This window comes from Rana temporaria, chromosome 2 (assembly GCF_905171775.1).
Source record: "Rana temporaria chromosome 2, aRanTem1.1, whole genome shotgun sequence".
NCBI lineage: Eukaryota > Metazoa > Chordata > Amphibia > Anura > Ranidae > Rana > Rana temporaria.
The window spans coordinates 196,032,228-196,049,867 of record NC_053490.1 but is presented as its reverse complement, the minus strand read 5'-3'; the positions used below and the strand labels follow the sequence as shown (position 1 = coordinate 196,049,867).

The 17,640-nt window shown below is 39.8% G+C and overlaps 1 protein-coding gene across 1 annotated transcript in view; it reads left to right on the top strand.

The window, feature by feature from the left end:
• Positions 1 to 201: 201 nt before the first annotated feature.
• FAM155A (family with sequence similarity 155 member A) overlaps positions 202 to 17,640 on the top strand; it is a 610,649-nt gene continuing 593,210 nt past the window's right edge. Inside the window, exon 1 of the mRNA XM_040336198.1 lies at positions 202 to 1,893. Within this exon, the coding sequence (XP_040192132.1) occupies positions 1,147 to 1,893 (747 nt within the window). The 5' untranslated portion in view covers positions 202 to 1,146. The remainder of the gene's footprint in view (positions 1,894 to 17,640) is intronic.

The window sequence follows — 17,640 nt, the reverse complement described above, 5'->3', positions numbered from 1 at the left end:
GTTGTTTCTTTTTTCTCCTGTTGATGGAACACTATGGGGCAGTAGAGAATTGGACTGCAGCAGCAAGCAAGCAGATGCTGCGGAAGTCTCTGGACAACTTGAAAGAAGGGAAATCTATAAGAAAAATGCCTTAATTAGTTGTTTTTTTGTAAACTTAGCAGCTGATGTCCAATCCCTCACACACACACAAACACACACACACCCTACACCGCCCCTGTCACCAGTGAAGCTGATCCATTCCATAATGTAGATTTGTGGAGCTGCCTTTCCATCCATCATCCTTGCATATGGCGTGTTTTATGGCACATCCTCCACAGAGAGAAGGTTTAGGAGCGCTCCTGAGGGACCTGCAAACTTCTGTAGTGCGCAGACAGCGGCGGTCATCCGCCTGCCCCGTGTCCGATGTGGAATAGTCTGATTGCAGCAAGTTGATGAGATGCGGCGGCTGCTGCCTGTGTGATTTCTGTGCTGCTGCTGCTACTGCTGCCTCCACCTCCTCTCTCTCTCTCTTTCTCTCTCTCCCTCTCTCTCTCTCTTGCTTCTCCCTCCAGCCCAGCGCTGCCAATGCGCCAGGATAGAGAGATCTCGGTGCCGGGGATGACGCAGAAGAGCGAGCTCCCCCCAAAAAGTGTTTCAGGACGAAGATGGCGGCAACTTAGCACAGGACCAAGATGACTGTGACCATCGGGAGGCAAAAGCCAGGCTATTCCGCCAAGGAGAAGACGCCCGGCTGAAGGAGCAGAGCAGCAGCCAGCCCAGGGAGCCGTGCCGTGCCGTGCCGTAATCTGTGTCAGTAGGAGGAAAGGGGGAAAGGCTCTGCGGTAAAAGCGGAGCTCTCGGCACGGACAAGAGGCATGCAGTCAGTGGCAAGTAGCAGCAGCAGCATTGTATGTGTGAGCGCTATGGAGAAGAAGCGCGATGTGCCCGTGCCTGCCTTCCTCTCTCTATTCCCTCTAATTGGATGGATCTAGCTGATCAGCGGCACTGCGAGAAGAACAAGAACAAGTCCCATCGTGTGCCGTCGGCAAAAACGCCGTCCAAGGCAGAAAAAACAAGGCAATCCATCCTCAAGTCAATGAATATTGGGGTCACACTGGCCAAGGAGCCGTCACGGTGGAGTCGGCCAGGGCAGCGCCTTCCCAAAATATGACCAGGGGTGCTTGGATGTGTCGGCAGTTTGATGACAGCTCCAAAATCTGGTTCGCACCCCGGGAGAACGAGAAACCTTTCACGGATTCAGAGAGGGCTCAGAAATGGCGACTGTCTTTAGCATCCCTCTTGTTTTTCACAGTTCTGCTCTCTGATCATTTGTGGTTCTGCGCCGAGGCGAAATTGACAAGGACCAGAGACAAAGAGCAGGGCACCTTAATGTCACCTACTAGCATGGCTGATCCATTGCCATCAGTGGAAGGACCTTCACTCTCACCTACCATTCAATCATCTCAAGAGAGCCTTAGCCAAGGCAAAAAAGCTATTTTTCTAGGAAATTCTACCAAACCTCTGTGGCCGCCACAAGCCTGTTCCCCACATAGTCCTTCTGGCCGATGTTTGGTGGTGGACGATGCTGAATCTGTCTGTAGGAACTTGAGTGAGGGGCCATGGAAGGAACATGAAGCCACTCACTACAACAACAACTTGAGTCATTTGTACCTACCCTTTTGTAATTCCTATACACTTTGGGATTTGTTTTCTGGCTTCTCCAATCCGGACACGTTGAACTGTAGTGGGGACCTGATGGAGAATGGGGATGTAGCTGGTTGCAGGCAATGTGTCCAGGCTTACAAAGGCTACGACCAGCAAGCTCAGGAGAAATACCAAGAATTTGAAATTTTGCTACAGAAATATTTACAATCGGAGGAGTATTCGGTCAAATCCTGCTCTGAAGACTGCAAGGTAGGACAACTGGCTTCTCCTACTTACTTCCTATGTAGGGGATGTAGCTGCTGGCCCAATGTTAAAGTTGGCTCTGGTTGAGGATGCCCAGGGGCTGGCAGCCGGTACCTATCAGTTGAGTCATTATGTACTGATGTGCAAGGCTTGACTTTGGCCTCAACACTTGATGTTTGCAAGCATTGTTGTCACGGTCTGCACTGCCTTTTAAGATCCATTCTGTGCTATTTTATTGGATCTTCCTTGCAATCAATGATTCTGATGCATTGGTGCACTTAGAGCGAAAAGTGCAGTTTGCATGTCTTGCACTGCAGGTTATTTTTAAGACCCCTGCACCGGTTTACAGGTGGTAGTGCTTGTGATCTGAAGAAATAGGCACTAAGCTGTTTATGACTTTGGTTGTACTGCGGTCTGCGTTCATTGATTGTCTTCTCCTTGTGTATTTCCAGTGTGAAGGGCTTTAGAGAGTGTATTATAATGATTATTAAACACAGGGACACCGTGAGTGGTGGGTTTGCAGTGCTACTTAATCTACAATACGCACACTGTCACAATAGGTCTTGAACTCCATAGATCTGCTGCTCTGTGGGATTTACAGTTCAGTGCTCCTGCAAGGAAAAGACTGTTGCAGAATTTCTAAAAGCTTTGCCTGTTGTAATAAATGACTATGTAGCAGTGGTGATAAGCAGATTATCCGAAATGTCCTTACCACCTATTAAGATATCTGAGGTTGTTAGTGCTTTGATACAAATGTGATAAGTTGGCATTTGTGATATAAAAGCAGTCTCAATTGTTTGCAGCATTCTTGTATTGATTGTGACAGCTGCGTATGTGTGTCTATGAGTAAACAGAAGCATGCACTCCTGTGTCACACTGGTGAGCTAGAATGCACAGGCGGAAGGCCTGCTTACCAGAATGTGCTATCAAGCCTCATTGTAATTATAGGCACATATCAGTGCTTCATCAGACAAGCCTGTCTCTGGAGGAGTGTAGCTTACTGTGTGTGCTGATTTATTACACCGTTTCTATATAATTAGAAGTGACATTTTGTATTTGTAGATATTTTTTTATCCTGTTTTTTTTTAAGTATTATTAGTATTTCTTATAATATTTCACAATGCGAAAAAATCAGTTCTCACATTTGCACTTGTCATGCCTTACCTATTAAATATTTACTGTGCATTATTGCTATTTACTGGCTTCTAGTGTAATTGCCAATCTAATCAACACATCAAGTCATAGGTGCTGATTGGAGTTCAGTCAATATACTTGTATTACTGCTGCCGAGCACTGTCCATGGTGCTGATTGGAGTTCACTCAGTGTACTTGTATTGCTGCTGCCGAGCACTGTCCATGGTGCTGATTGGAGTTCACTCAGTGTACTTGTATTGCTGCTGCCGAGCGCTGTCCATGGTGCTGATTGGAGTTCACTCAGTGTACTTGTATTGCTGCTGCCGAGCGCTGTCCATGGTGCTGATTGGAGTTCACTCAGTGTATTTGTATTGCTGCCGCCGAGCGCTGTCCATGGTGCTGATTGGAGTTCACTCAATGTGCTTGTATTACTGCTGCCGAGCACTGTCCATGGTGCTGATTGGAGTTCACTCAATGTGCTTGTATTGCTGCTGAGTGCTGTCCAAGATGCTGATTGGAGTTCACTCAGTGTACTTGTATTGCTGCTGAGTGCTGTCCAAGATACTGATTGGAGTTCACTCAGTGTACTTGTATTGCTGCTACCGAGCGATGTCCATGGTGCTCATTAGAGTTCACTCAATGTGCTTGTATTGCTGCTGAGTGCTGTCCAAGATGCTGATTGGAGTTCACTCAATGTACTTGTATTGCTGCTACCGAGCGATGTCCATGGTGCTCATTAGAGTTCACTCAATGTACTTGTATTTCTGCTGTTGAGCACTTGTCCATGGTGCTGATAGTTTTTCATGCAATGTATTTGTATTGATTCTGCTGAGTTCTGTCCATGGTACTGATAGTAATTCACACAATGTATTTGTATTGCTTCTGCTGAGTGCTGTCCATGGTACTGATAGTAATTCACACAATGTATTTGTATTGCTTCTACTGAGTGCTGTCCATGGTACTGATAGTAATTCACACAATGTATTTGTATTGCTTCTGCTGAGTGCTGTCCATGGTACTGATAGTAATTCACACAATGTATTTGTAGTGCTGCTACTGAGTGCTGTCCATGGTGCTGATGGGAGTTCAATCAATATACGTGTATTGCTGCTGAGTGCTGTCCATGGTGCTGATATTAGTTCACTCAATGTATTTGTATTGCTTCTGCTGAGTGCTGTCCATGGTGCTGATTGGAGTTCAGTCAATGGGGTTTATTTACTAAAGGCAAATCCACTGTGCACTACATGTGCACTTGGAAAAGTGCAGTCGCTGTAGATCTGAGGGGGACATACAAGGAAAAAAAACAGCATTTTTCCTTGCACATGATTAGATGATAAAAATCAGCAGAGCTTTGCATCACTTTAGATCTTCCCCTAAAATCTACAGCAACTGCACTTTCAAGTGCACTTGCAGTGCACTTGTAGTGCACAGTGGATTTGCCTTTAATAAATAAACCCCAATGTATTTGTATTGCTGCTGAGCGCTGTCCAAGGTGCTGATTAGAGTTCACTCAATGTACTTGTATTGCTGTTGCTGAGCGCTGTCCAAGGTGCTGATTAGAGTTCACTCGAAGTACTTGTATTGCTGCTGCTGAGCACTGTCCATGGTGCTGAAAGTTCAGCCTATGCAAAAAAATGAAGCTATCCCTTATCTGGGAAGCGAGGGATCACTTCAGGGACTTTATACTAATTTCCACCATTAGTAAAAACACAAAAGGTACTAAGATCATGTGGTAAGGCAGTCAACAAGTGGATTTTTTCATCAACACGTTTTTAAATAGTTTTAAATGGTGTTTAACACTTTTATGTGCAGATCTATTACATTAAAAATTCTTGTTGCTGCACAGTGGTCTGTTTGATATGACGGACGGTGATGCTTAGTCTGCTTTTTGGTTTAGCCAATGATGATTGATTAATATTGTTGTCTCCTAATGTTCATGCACTGGATGAAATTTCACTGCAACAAATGCTTCAATATTACAGTTTTGTTTTTTTGTTTGGCATTGCAATGAGTTCCTGAAAGTAATTTAGACATGTGTGGATCTCTATCAAATGGGACTTCAATAATACAATCAGATCATATACTAAAATGCCTACTTACTACAGAGCAATACAACTTGTAAAATGCATCTGGAGGTCTCTTGCCATTAAACCCCTTTGCTGATCAGAGTGGCTCACACAAGTTAAAGACCACAGAATACTTTTTTAAAGTGTGAAATGCTCTTTCAAAATATATACAAGCAAGAAATATAATACATGCCTCACTTTTTGGAAAACACCTTTTGCTTTGAATTTTGGCTCTGGTAAACAATAAAGAGCTGATAAACAATGCATGCATGAACATAAAGCACTCACATGCAACATACAAACCTGCTGCTCTGTTCATGCATAGAACAGTAGCCCATACTGCCAAATTAGCAACCACGATTCAACCATTTAATTGTTTTAAACTGATAAAAAGTACGATTTAATTGGTTGTTTTTTATTAGTACACTTCCAATATTATCATTCTTCCTTGCACTGCTTTAGAAAGAGCTTTAGAATGATGTGAGGGATGAAAATAAGGAAAGATAATATGTAACAAAATATGCAATAGGAACTGTAGCCATGCCTTGGGCAAAGACTATTTTCTGTTTATGATGTACAGCTTTACACATTATTAAAAAAATCATAAAGGCAATCTTTCTGAGATGCATTCATAATGCTCCTTTGGCACTCTTACACCACCCGTTTGTCCTTGCCCTCATCTTTGGTTCCATGTAATTAAATTCAAACTTTTTGTTGTATCCAGGTGCTTCTTTGAATGTATGGTGCTTTGCATTTGGACGATGTGTTGAAAGCAGTTATGGTATTTTTTTTTGGTTGAAATAGAAAGTAGTGCAATGTAAATGTTTGAATGAAAGTCATTACACAGTATACAGTATCAGATGCTGAATTTTTAGCAGAAGCTGCCGGAGGTGACTAATTTTGGTTTGCTGTAAGGCCTCGTCATGTAGGGTGCAGTTTACTATGGGAGTCATTTTCACAGTAAGGATAACCTGTGTAAATTACAAACAATAATTAATGTGCAGAGTTCCCTAACTAATTTATACCTTTGTACATGATTGACAGGGAACATGCTAATTTTACCAAGTGTTAATACTCCATTGAACTTCTTTACTAAATCAAACTCATGCAGTACTGGAGAACAGAGCAGTAAAAGGAAGTTTCCTGCATTAGGAAAGAGTTACTGTAACATGTCCTTGACTATAATGGCATAATTCCATTTCTTAGCCCTTAATTGGAACTACAGTTATATTTTTGCCAAGCAGTATATTATATGCAGGCGGTAATCATGTTAGAATGTCATAGTGGTAGTACTAATGCAATCATCTATTTTCATTTTAAGCCATCTTCATAGTCTTTTAGGTCTGTGCACTCCTTCCACTTTACATATCACCAAGACATGTTTATCTAAGAGTTTGCTGCATAGTCGTGCACACACACACTCTCATAATACAAATAGTGAATTATGCTTGTTGTAAATGGCCATATATATTTATATTATTTTATTATTTAATGTATTTTAGTTATACCTAGTTTAGTTAACCTTTAAAGGTATGTGTTTAGAAAGCTTAAGGCTCATTTACACTACTGTAATGCGATTTGTTGCAATTTACAGTGTGATTATGTGGAGCAACTTTGACGTGTCTTGCATATTCTATGGGGTCAAGTTGCACTGTAAATTGCACCAAAGTAGTGCATGAGCCTTTTCCAAAATCACAACGTTCTAAATCGCATTGAAAACAGATTTTCTTTAAAATTCGATTCTGTGCGACTCAAGTCACATCAAAAGTAGAACTAGTGTGAAGCAGGCCTAAACCTTACAAAGGAACAGTTGAAAAAAAATGCTGTTCTATGCAGCTGCAGATTACAATTACTTACAGGCAATTTGCCTTTAGCAAAAGCGACAGGTATGTTGAAAAGCAGCTCGGTGGGACAATTATCAGAACTGGATAGAGAAATCATTTAAGATCACTGCTTTTACTTTTTTGGTGATGGTAACTAAATATGTCAGTTGATGTACTTCAAATCTTCTACCATTGAGTATGGTGAAATCTGTACACATCTCTTAGCATACCCAATTCCTGGTTAAAAAATATATACACCAGATTTATTTTCTCCTTCAAAATATAGTTTTTGTCCTCCACCAATGCACAACCTTACCACAGTGTGCTCCTTTGCCATAGTAATTAGAAAAGTGCAGAAGGAGAATAGAAAGTAGGACATGACCTACCATAATTAGGACAACCTTTCATAACCCACCACCTACTGAGGATGGTTACAAGTCATTGCTAAGCAACTTAAATATGAAACACTCCTGAGGAAAATAAGTGGTTACAGCTTCGGTAGAGATGCTCTATATTAGTCAAATGCAAGGTATTAAATGATATGATTGTTGTTAGTATGACATGCTACAAAATAATTGCCTAGGAAAAAAATACTTTTTGATAAACAGTCAATACCAAAAAATATAGAAAATGGAGTTTAGCATACAAACATACCATGACACGATGTTAGGCCCTGACAGTTTATCATTGGTTTCATTATTTCAATATCAATACATTTTAAATGCGTATAATAAGTCATAAGACTCATTCATAAAATTTAGAAGAGAGTAAAGATGATGTGTTGTCTATGGCAACCAATCAGCTTTGATCTGGTAAATGGAAAGAATCAGCTCAAAGTCCAGAACAGCAGAAATTAACAGTCTTCATTTGCTCCATGCTTTATAAATTAAGCTTAATATGTAACTTAGTCTGCTTTTCTTTATATAGATATAGCTATAGATATGTGAAAACATGTATCTGTATTGTAGGCATAGGTATTACTCAGGGATTAGTGAGGACTAGATGTGCAGCCTTTATGAATTTCATCTGGGGAAATATATAATTAGTAAATTGTATAATGGGCACTTCCATTATAATAAATTGGAAGCTGATATAAAAATTACAGTGTTGATATTTTTATATGCTAAGTAATTAAATAATATGGTGTCTCTTTAGTTCAACTCAAATTTGTGTAATTAGATTGATTCACAATGACTGATCCAGTTTACTTCTTGTTAATATAAAATGTAGCTTTGTTTAATATCCCTGTAAAAAATACTTTGTAAAAGCTTTGTATTAAGTAGCTGACACTAATGTAATGTATCCCTGTAAACAAATTATAATAGTTAATTACGTTATATTAGGATAACATTCTATAGTAAACGAGTTTTAAAAATGAAATCATAAGCAGCAATATTTAGTGTTTTATTACAAATTATCTTTATTAGGTCAGAACTGTCATGGGATTTGGTCATCTATTCCTCTTAGCAGCCAATTAGTCATAAACTGGGTGCATCTTATGTGAAGAAGTAATTTGCCTTTGTTGTGTTATGTGAATCATGTAAATGATTTTGACTTTTATGTTATCTGTATAACATATATAATGTTAAGCCCCGTACACACGATTGGAATTTCCAAGTCCATTCCGACCATTGGAAATTCCGATGAATTTCATCGGAGTTTACATAGAGAACATGTTCTATTTTTCTCCGATGGAATTCCGATGAGAATTTGATCGGACATTTTTTTTAATGTGATGTTAAACCAGCAAATTATAACCTTAACATCAACTATGGACACATTTACATGTATGGTACATTCTGGCACTAGTATTAATGCAGCAGTTTTTGTTTTTCTAAGTCCCCACCATAACATCATTTAATTACTGTACTTGTTGATCCTGTCAGTAGAACCATAATTTAGACATTTCCTTTAAAGGTTGACACCATTGTTTGTTCTGTAATGAAATCACCAAGCGTATTGCCACTTTATGGACAGGGTAGTCTTAGATGGGAACGTAAACAAAAGTTGTGCAACTCATTGTACATTGTGCAACTCATTGTACATTCCTAGTGTAAGGATAATTAACTCCTGTGGCCAATCAAGATGAGTGAAGACTGCAATGTCAGCACTGGCGAGGGAGCTTGTGGATTTTGCATCACTGGAGCAGAGGTGAGTATAGGCATAGTTAAATTTACCTATAAGTAAGTGATAAATACATTTCAGTTCAATCCTATCTTACATTTTTAGGCAGTTACAGCAACTGTTTTGTGTTGTTTTGTTTTGGGGAAAATAGGTTCAACCCCTTCCCATCCCCTTCTGGTGGCCCTTTAAGTGGGTCTTAATCATGGAAGGCAGGACAGACATGTAATTGCCTGTCACAGTGGTCATATGATCAGGAACCTGTTCCATCAGCTCCCAGCCATAAACAGAGGATGGGTGCTATATTAGTGCTAGTGACAGACTGCAGAAAAATGTCCATAGTTACACTTTAAGCCTCAGTCGCATGGCAAAATCAGCTGTAGTGTGATTGGTTTGTACAGGCTTCTCGGCTGTGGCTGTCCAGCCAAACCTGGGCTCCCAGGTGCATTTTTTCACAACATACTTGCGGCTCAACAGACAATGTGGCCCTGTAAATGAGGCCTTCAAGCTAAGTGAGACTAGAGACTAGCAGCAACTCTGATAAAAAAAACAATGGTGTATGAGAACAAGTAGGCTGCTTATAAGTATATCCAGACTGCATGTTATGGCTAGGTGCTTTAAATTGCCATTAAGAAAAAATGGCATTGTCGCTCACAATACAATGTACCATGCAATATGATGCCGGAATGAACATGGAAATGCATGCATTCCTGCATTGCAGAGATCTGAATTTAGACTAAAACACAAGTTTGCACTACAAATAATGCACAATGTAGCAAAGTCCACAATCTCTCTGAGTAACATTCACCATACAAAAAAGTTCTCAAATCCACATCAGATGTCCTCTAGCTGCGTTATTGAAAACCACCTTTGAAAAGGCTCTCTCACCAGATAGGATGGACCTCAGATTATAAGTATTACACTATTAGACTGTACTATGTTTATTTTATTCCATGTTAAGACAATGGGGGTCATTTACTAAAGGCAAATCCACTCTGCACTACAAGTGCAGTGCAAGTGCACTTGAAAGAGCACTGGAAGTGCATTTGGAAGTGCAGTCGCTGTAGATCTGAGGGGAAGATCTTAAATGAGGGGAAGCTCTGCTGATTTTATCATCCAATCATGTACAAGCTGTTTTTTATTTTCCTTGCATGCCCCCCTCAGATCTACAGCAACTGCACTTCCAAGTGCACTTGTAGTGCAAAGTGGATTTTCTGCCCCTTATATGGAGATGAAGTTGGAATGATAGAAAGATATCCTTTATGAAATAATTGGGTATTCCTATCTTAATGTTTTTTTTTTCTGAGAGATCTTGAGACAACAGTGAAAATTCACATCTAATCTTTATAATTTGAGGTCCACCCCATGTGGAAAGTAGCCTTTCTGAAAGTGGCGGGGGAAAACACAGTTGGAGCCCATTTTATATGGAGTTCAGAACACGTGCAATGCTGTGGATAGTTTTAGCCACTTAAAGGTGGTAGATTTATTTCCAAGGACATTCTTTGTGAGGTGAATGAAACACAGCCACACAGAAAAATGTTGTTCTGGTTGTGTATGTGTATATAATATTACATGTATTAACAGTTGCTTTTCACATTATAAGGGTTTATATCACTTGCTGATTTATCGGATAACACACTTGTAGGGAAATTAAGTAGAGTTATTGGCTTTTACTTTGCATTTCTTCCCTTGTATACACTTCAAAATATTATTATATGCATATAAATATCACATTGAATAGTTTTTGTTGCATGTTTTGACTGTATGTTGCTGTATCTGGGATAGCAAGGAGCGGGCAGAGGGACATTACTACTTTGGGTGACACTGACCTTAAAAAAATCCCTGACCCTGGAACAAGTATTTGGATATTTATTTATTTTTTGTTTTTATATTTATTTTGTGACATCACTTGCTGTGTGCTTGTTCTTGATCCATTGCTTAGAAAGTGTTATAGCCAGAGAAGTAGGCTGATATTATTTTTAGAAAAGGGTGAGCAATGGTGGCCCTACATTTCTCTTATGTCAAATGTCTTTAAGTTACTCATGGTTCACAATGTGAATGACATGAGAACTACAGCTCTAAAGCAGAGCAAGCGTGTTGCAGGGTTTTTCCCCCCAAGACTTAGTTGATTTAAACGTTCCTGTTTGCTAAAGAAAATACTGTGTTGTAGGTTCATAATGGACATTTCAGAACATATATATGTAATAGATGCATCCTATGTTCAACCATAGTTGTAGATTTGGAAGAAATGCAATAGCAATGGATGTGCCATTGTTCAGTGTTGCTAGAATATGGTATACACCCTATTTAGGGCACCTGTGGTTTGATAATTTGGGGCCTTTTTGATGGTGTGGCCAGGGAGCATGCTTGGTGCTTTTGAGGCATAACTCAGTGCTCATGTAAAGAAAGGTAATTTCTTCTATACATCTGTAGACCTTTTGAAACCATTCTTCTGCCAGCTGAGTCTAGAAGTAAAGTCAGCATAAAAGATCAGTGATAAAGGTGCTTCTACATCCAGGATTTCTAGGAGACATTAAAAGACCCTTAGTCCTCTTTCACACAGACAGCAAAAGGGGGCAATACAAATCATTAATTTACTGTCCCCCTAACTGCTCATCTAAAACATAACTTGGCAGCCAAAGGGGCTGTATATTCTGCAGCTGTGATGTTTGCTTCTTAGCTGTGGCAAGTTTAACTTGGCATGCTGGGTTTGACTGGCACTGTCAAACCCAGGTAGCACTGTCTCTCAAATGTTCCTATTGACATTAATGTGGCCATGGGAGCCAAATGCTTGGTTGTGGCATGATTTGTCTATATGAAAACACCACCTCCAATAGAAGCAAAAAAAAACAAAACACATTCAGGGCAACACCCAGAAGCCACTGCTCTGCCACAATCTGAAAAGTTATCCACCCTCTGAAAAGTATCACAAGTGAAAGTGTTAAGCACTGTCACTGTGCAAGTATAGGCAGAAGATACATAAGATTCTCAAGGTTACATCTTGAGACACTCTGGAGTATTCTGTCTGATTGGGGAAGACTGGGTCTGAGTCTGTAGTTTGGAGAATTCAAGAAGATTTGGTTGGTAAGAAGTCTCCAATCCTGTGTCCAAGTCTTACTGAAGACCTGCAGGTTGTGTGAGTGTGCAGGTGTATACTCAATTGTTATAAACAAGGCTTGGCCAAAACTTCAGGGCTCCCATCAAGAGACAGTTGTTTGCTCCATCCAGGAGGCAGACATACTCTTATTAGGGCAGATGCTTTACTCAGGAGACAGTACTCCATGTTGGAGAGATTCCTTACCGATGGGACTGGGACAGCTGAGCAAGTCTAGAAGACTGGGAATGCTGAGGTGACTAGGTGAGTTTAGGGGACTAAGGGGGGGCCTGTATGTCTTGGAGGAGTGAGAGAACCTGGGGTGGCAGGATATCCCTATTGAGAGGTCAAGGAGTAGACATGTGCATCTGGATGTTTTTTAACAAAAGCCTGAGTAGGCCAGGAGAGCCAAAAGAGCTGATAGAACTGGGTCTGAAGGATCCTGACAAGAGCAAAGGAACGGCTGAAGTGAAAGCCAAGTGGCTTGGCATTTGGGTTACCTGTTTTGATAGTGAAAATATGAAATTTTTGTGAAAATACTCTAATTTTGTTCATTAAAAGTGGGACGGCAAGCCCCTAACCACAGTTCAGACTGGCAAAACATCTGCCACTGAACTAAGCAACCCCATATGCACAAGATAGATATATTTTTTGGACAACCAGAAGTGAAAATCTTGGCTCAAATGAGAGAACATTTGATAGATCTTTACAGTATTTATAATCTTTCTGGAAACAAGAAGATAACGTAATTGTCTGATTACTCTTTACATTTTTCTGTTGAGTTAAAAGGAAAGTTTTAGATTCCAGTTTTTGAAAAATACTTTCTGCATTAGTACCTGCAAAGGAAAAATACAACAGTAAAACCAGTTCGCACTTAAAGTTACAGTTATGTTATAGACTTTGCCTGTTCTAAATAAACCTTATTTTGGAACCATGGAAAAGAGTCTAATAACTTACCTGAAAAAATTTGTGCTGAAAAAAAAAAGTGCTTTGGGGTGCCATACAGAATGACATTACCACCGTGTTGTGTTATGTGTGAATGGGCCTGGGATGTCATATGTAGGAAGCAAGGAGATTTCTTTCCTTTCTTTCAGGAAAATAGACAGAAATAAACATTTTAATGCTGCTGGGAAGGGTTAGAACATCTGTCAGGTTTTATTGATTTCTCCCATTGAGCAAATTGCAGTTACTTCCTCTCGTGTCACTTGGACAAGAAGTGAGGGGGAAATTTCCCTAATTGGCACATAGAAAGCAATACAAACCTGACAGGGATGTTGCCTGATTTTTTAAATATTTTCTAAGAAAGCCTGATAATAACAGAGCATGTATTTTAGAAACATATTATATATCTTATGCTGTTTTGGGCCTAATGCACATGGACACTTCAATAGATAAAATCAGCTTTAACATAAAACCACAACATTTTTTTCCCTGCCCAGAGAGCTGGAGGTGGCAAGTTCAGCCAGCCATAGAAGTTCTCATCTCTGGATGGTGCAAGTGCCACCTGCAGCTCCCTGGGTGGAGAAAATGCCCACATTTTACAGTAGAGCAGATTTTAAGCCCCAAGCTCTCTATGTCCATTAGGTTTAAAACAGCATGGATATACAAGTTTCCTAAATACATGTTCTTTTATTATCAGGTTTTCTAAAAAAATATTTAAAGTCAGGCAACACAGCATATTGCTACATTACAATTTTGTTACTGCTACTTTGAAAATTTGCAGCATATCTAAACGCAGATTTTAACTGTTTATGTGCATCAGGTTTCTGAATTTAGAGAATATGTAATACATGAATTATGTGTGTTGACACCAATGCACAAAAACATCAGTGTTTGCATACAGCAATTAATTTCTATGGGCAGCTGTATGCACCACCTGCGACTCCCCGAGTAGGGAAGAACACCAGGATTTTAGGCTATGCAGATTTTAGGCCCTTAAACTGTCCATGTGCATGAGGCCTTACACTAAGGCTGCATTCACACTATAACGCGGCGTATTTTGCCGCGACAAATTGCGGCGTATTGTACCACGATTTGCCGCGACAAAACTGGTCTTTTTTTTTTGTAACAACACATTGTTGTCTATGCCGAACGCCGAAAGCCGCCTGGAAAAAAGGGTTCGTGACTTGTTTTCAGGCGGCAGGCGTAGAGCGTTTCGGCGTTCGGCGTGAGATGTGAACCATCTCCATAGACAAGAATGTAAAATCACCCCTCCAGCGGCACGAGCGTCGGGCATCGGGCGTAAATACGCGAAGGTGTGAATGCAGCCTTAGGAACAACAAACTTTTTCTCTGTAATAAAAGATTATAGGTATACACATTGGATGTCTCCAAAGCATACATGAGTCTACAATATCTAATGTTTTCTCATTAAGTTGAATATTGTAGACGTAAAAATAATATGTTTACAGTATACTGTAAAATATATGTATATCCTTAGGCAGGCAATTTATCATCATGCGGAGTGTAGTGAAGGCAGTTCTAATAGTGTTTAATATTGGAATATGTACCTATCACTGTAGATAAAATATGTGGGTTTATATGTGAATTTCTGTAGCAGAAAATGTGTAATTGCCATTATGAAATGACACAAGGAAGCAAATTTGGTCTCTGACATTATAAAATAAAGGGCATTTTAGAGGTCATTTCAGCATTTCCTTATCCTCAGAGGAGTTCCCTGTGACCCTTTATACTTGTACATACCGTATATATTGGAATTAGGAGGGAAAATAATAGAGGCCTACTCGCAATATATCATGAACTGTTATTCTGCTCCTGAAAAATAATTTTGTTTTGAATAGCTTTTATATCAATCACATTTCATATTGAAATATAGGCATACAATGGGTGAATAAAATCAAACGCTACCTTTGCAGTAGGGTTCCCCCCCCACACTGCAAGGGTTAAATGCTGATTTTTTTTTTCTTTAGGGATAACATTAAAATTAGTTTTATTTATCTTATTCTTTGCTCCCACAGGCTTCCTTTCAGCTGAACTGCACCACCAGCCTGTCAAAGTCTCTCCAAACTACCTATAGGAGTGATGCCCATTATTCGTATTACTACCTGGATTTTTCTTGAGGAAGCCATATTTATAGTTCTATCACCCACACTTGTGCACTTAACTCTTTATGTACTGTTATTTTGATTTGGGTGGGCATTACCTTTTTTTTGTTTAACTTTTGATTTTAACCAGAGTTTAACTTTAAACCTGGAACTATCTATAAATATGTGTGTATAAGTGTGGACATGAATTGAGTTTTTTTTCCTTACTGAATTTATGTGCATTGTGTACTCTCTGATGATCATCTCATTGTGCACTCTCTCTTCATGAGCTTATCAGTTGCAACACTGTGCATGTTCCCAAAAGAACAGGATGGAGCTCCTTCCATGGCACTAGGGGAGCTTGTCCCAACAGCCACACTGTCCCTGCTCTAACTATAAATGGAGCCATTGCAGACTGCAAAGGATTTTAAGATGCTTCTTTATATTCAGTTTTGGACAAAATTCTATAAATAGAAATAGAGACCTTGCTGATAGGTAGGTTTGGCACACTATGCTGCTATACTCATATGGTACAGCATAGCATGCTTTTTGGTAAAGCTGGACACAATTGGATAAAGAGAGCTTTTTTTTAGGCACAACACAAAAGTTACAAAAATAAAAATGTATTTAGAAAAAAAACATATATAAAACCACACTGATAAAATGAACCAATGAAGTAAATATATAGCTAAATATAACCGACTTATATATAGCTACATGGAATCTCACAACAAACACATTTGCCTTATAATGACAGTGAGTCCAAGAGTACCTCTCCATTGAAATAGATTGAAAGCGCTGTAAAAACGCCTTGCCCTTTCACACTGAGGCACTGCAAAAACGCCCTAAAATGTTAGGATCTTAGAAGTGCTTTATCAGCGTTTTTCGGGCGCTGGCAGTGTGAAAGGGCTCTGAAAGCACTCGGGGCTTTCACATTGGGATTGTAGATGAGGCTTCTTTCAGGCGCTTTACAGACTTTTTTTTAATGCCAAAGCGCATTAAAAACACTTGAATAATGCCTGAAAAACGCCCCAGTGTGAAAGGGGCCTAAAAGAGCAAAACTTTTGGTGTAATATGACTGGCTATCTCCTACTCCACTGTTAGACAATCTCCAAAAACTAATTTCTTTAGGAAAGCTTATCTCTCCCTTTCCTAACAACTGAACTTTTATAGCCAGATTCAGAGAGGTTTACGACGGCGTATCAGTAGATACGCCGTCGTAACTCTGAATCTGCGCCGTCGTACATTTAAGTGTATTCTCAAATTGAGATTCACTTAAATGTAGCTAAGATACAACTGCCTGCGCCGTCGTATCTTAGCTGTCTAGTTCCGCCGGCCGCTAGGGGCGTGAACGCTGATTTACGCCTAGAATGCGTAAATCAGCGAGATACGCCTATTCACGAATGTACGCTTGCCCGTCGCAGGAAAGATACGCCATTTACGTAAGGCGTTTTCAGGCGTAAAGTTATTCCACCAAAAAGCTGGCCTAGCCAATGTTAAGTATGGACGTCGTTCCCGCGTCAAATTTAGAAAATTTTACGTTGTTTGCGTAAACCGTCCGTGAATGGGGCAGGATGTAATTTCACGTCAAAACCACCAATAAGTCCTTGCGGCGTACTTTGGAGTAATGCACACTGGGATATGTCCACGGACGGCGCATGCGCCGTTCGTTAAAAACGTCAATCACGTCGGGTCACGATTCATTAACATAAAACTGTTCCTCATTTGAATTAGGCGCACTTAGGCCGGCACATTTACACTACACCACCGTAACTTAGGACGCAAGTGCTTTGTGAATACAGCACTTGACTCTCTAACTTACGGCGGCGTAGCGTAAATACGATACGCTACGCCGGCTGAAACATACGCCGCCCTACGTGAATTCAGCTATTACTCTTTAGCTTAACTCATCCCCAAGTATTACTTTGTGTATCACTTGCCTCTTCCTTTTAGATTGTAAATTCTCCCAAGCAAGGCACTCCTAACCCCCTTGTCTTGCAAATGGTTAACGCCGTATAAATCATGTATAATGGATATGTTGCATTAGGACAATAGAGTCTACATATATTACATACACTTTTTCTTTCTATTGTATTGAGGGAAACTGATGTAAGATTCTTGTTGATAATTTTTTTATTAGATATTGTGGACAAATCCAAAGCATACTTAAAATATATGTGAAAGCCTTGTCAGTGTGACACAAAGTTGAACTATTTGTAACAGATGTGGGCATATTAATCATCTGCAGTTCCTGCTACATGATCTAATCTGGCTGTGCCTGTCAGTGGTGTGCATAATTTATAAAGGATTATTTGAATGTGTAATAGAAATACATAAGATTGACAAGCAACTTAAAAATAAGGTTGTGAAGGTAAAGAATAGAGGTCATTAATTAGCAAGCATCTGTTAAACAAAACAGGTTTTAATTCTTAAAAAGACCCTTTCACCACACCATTATTTTCAATATTTTGG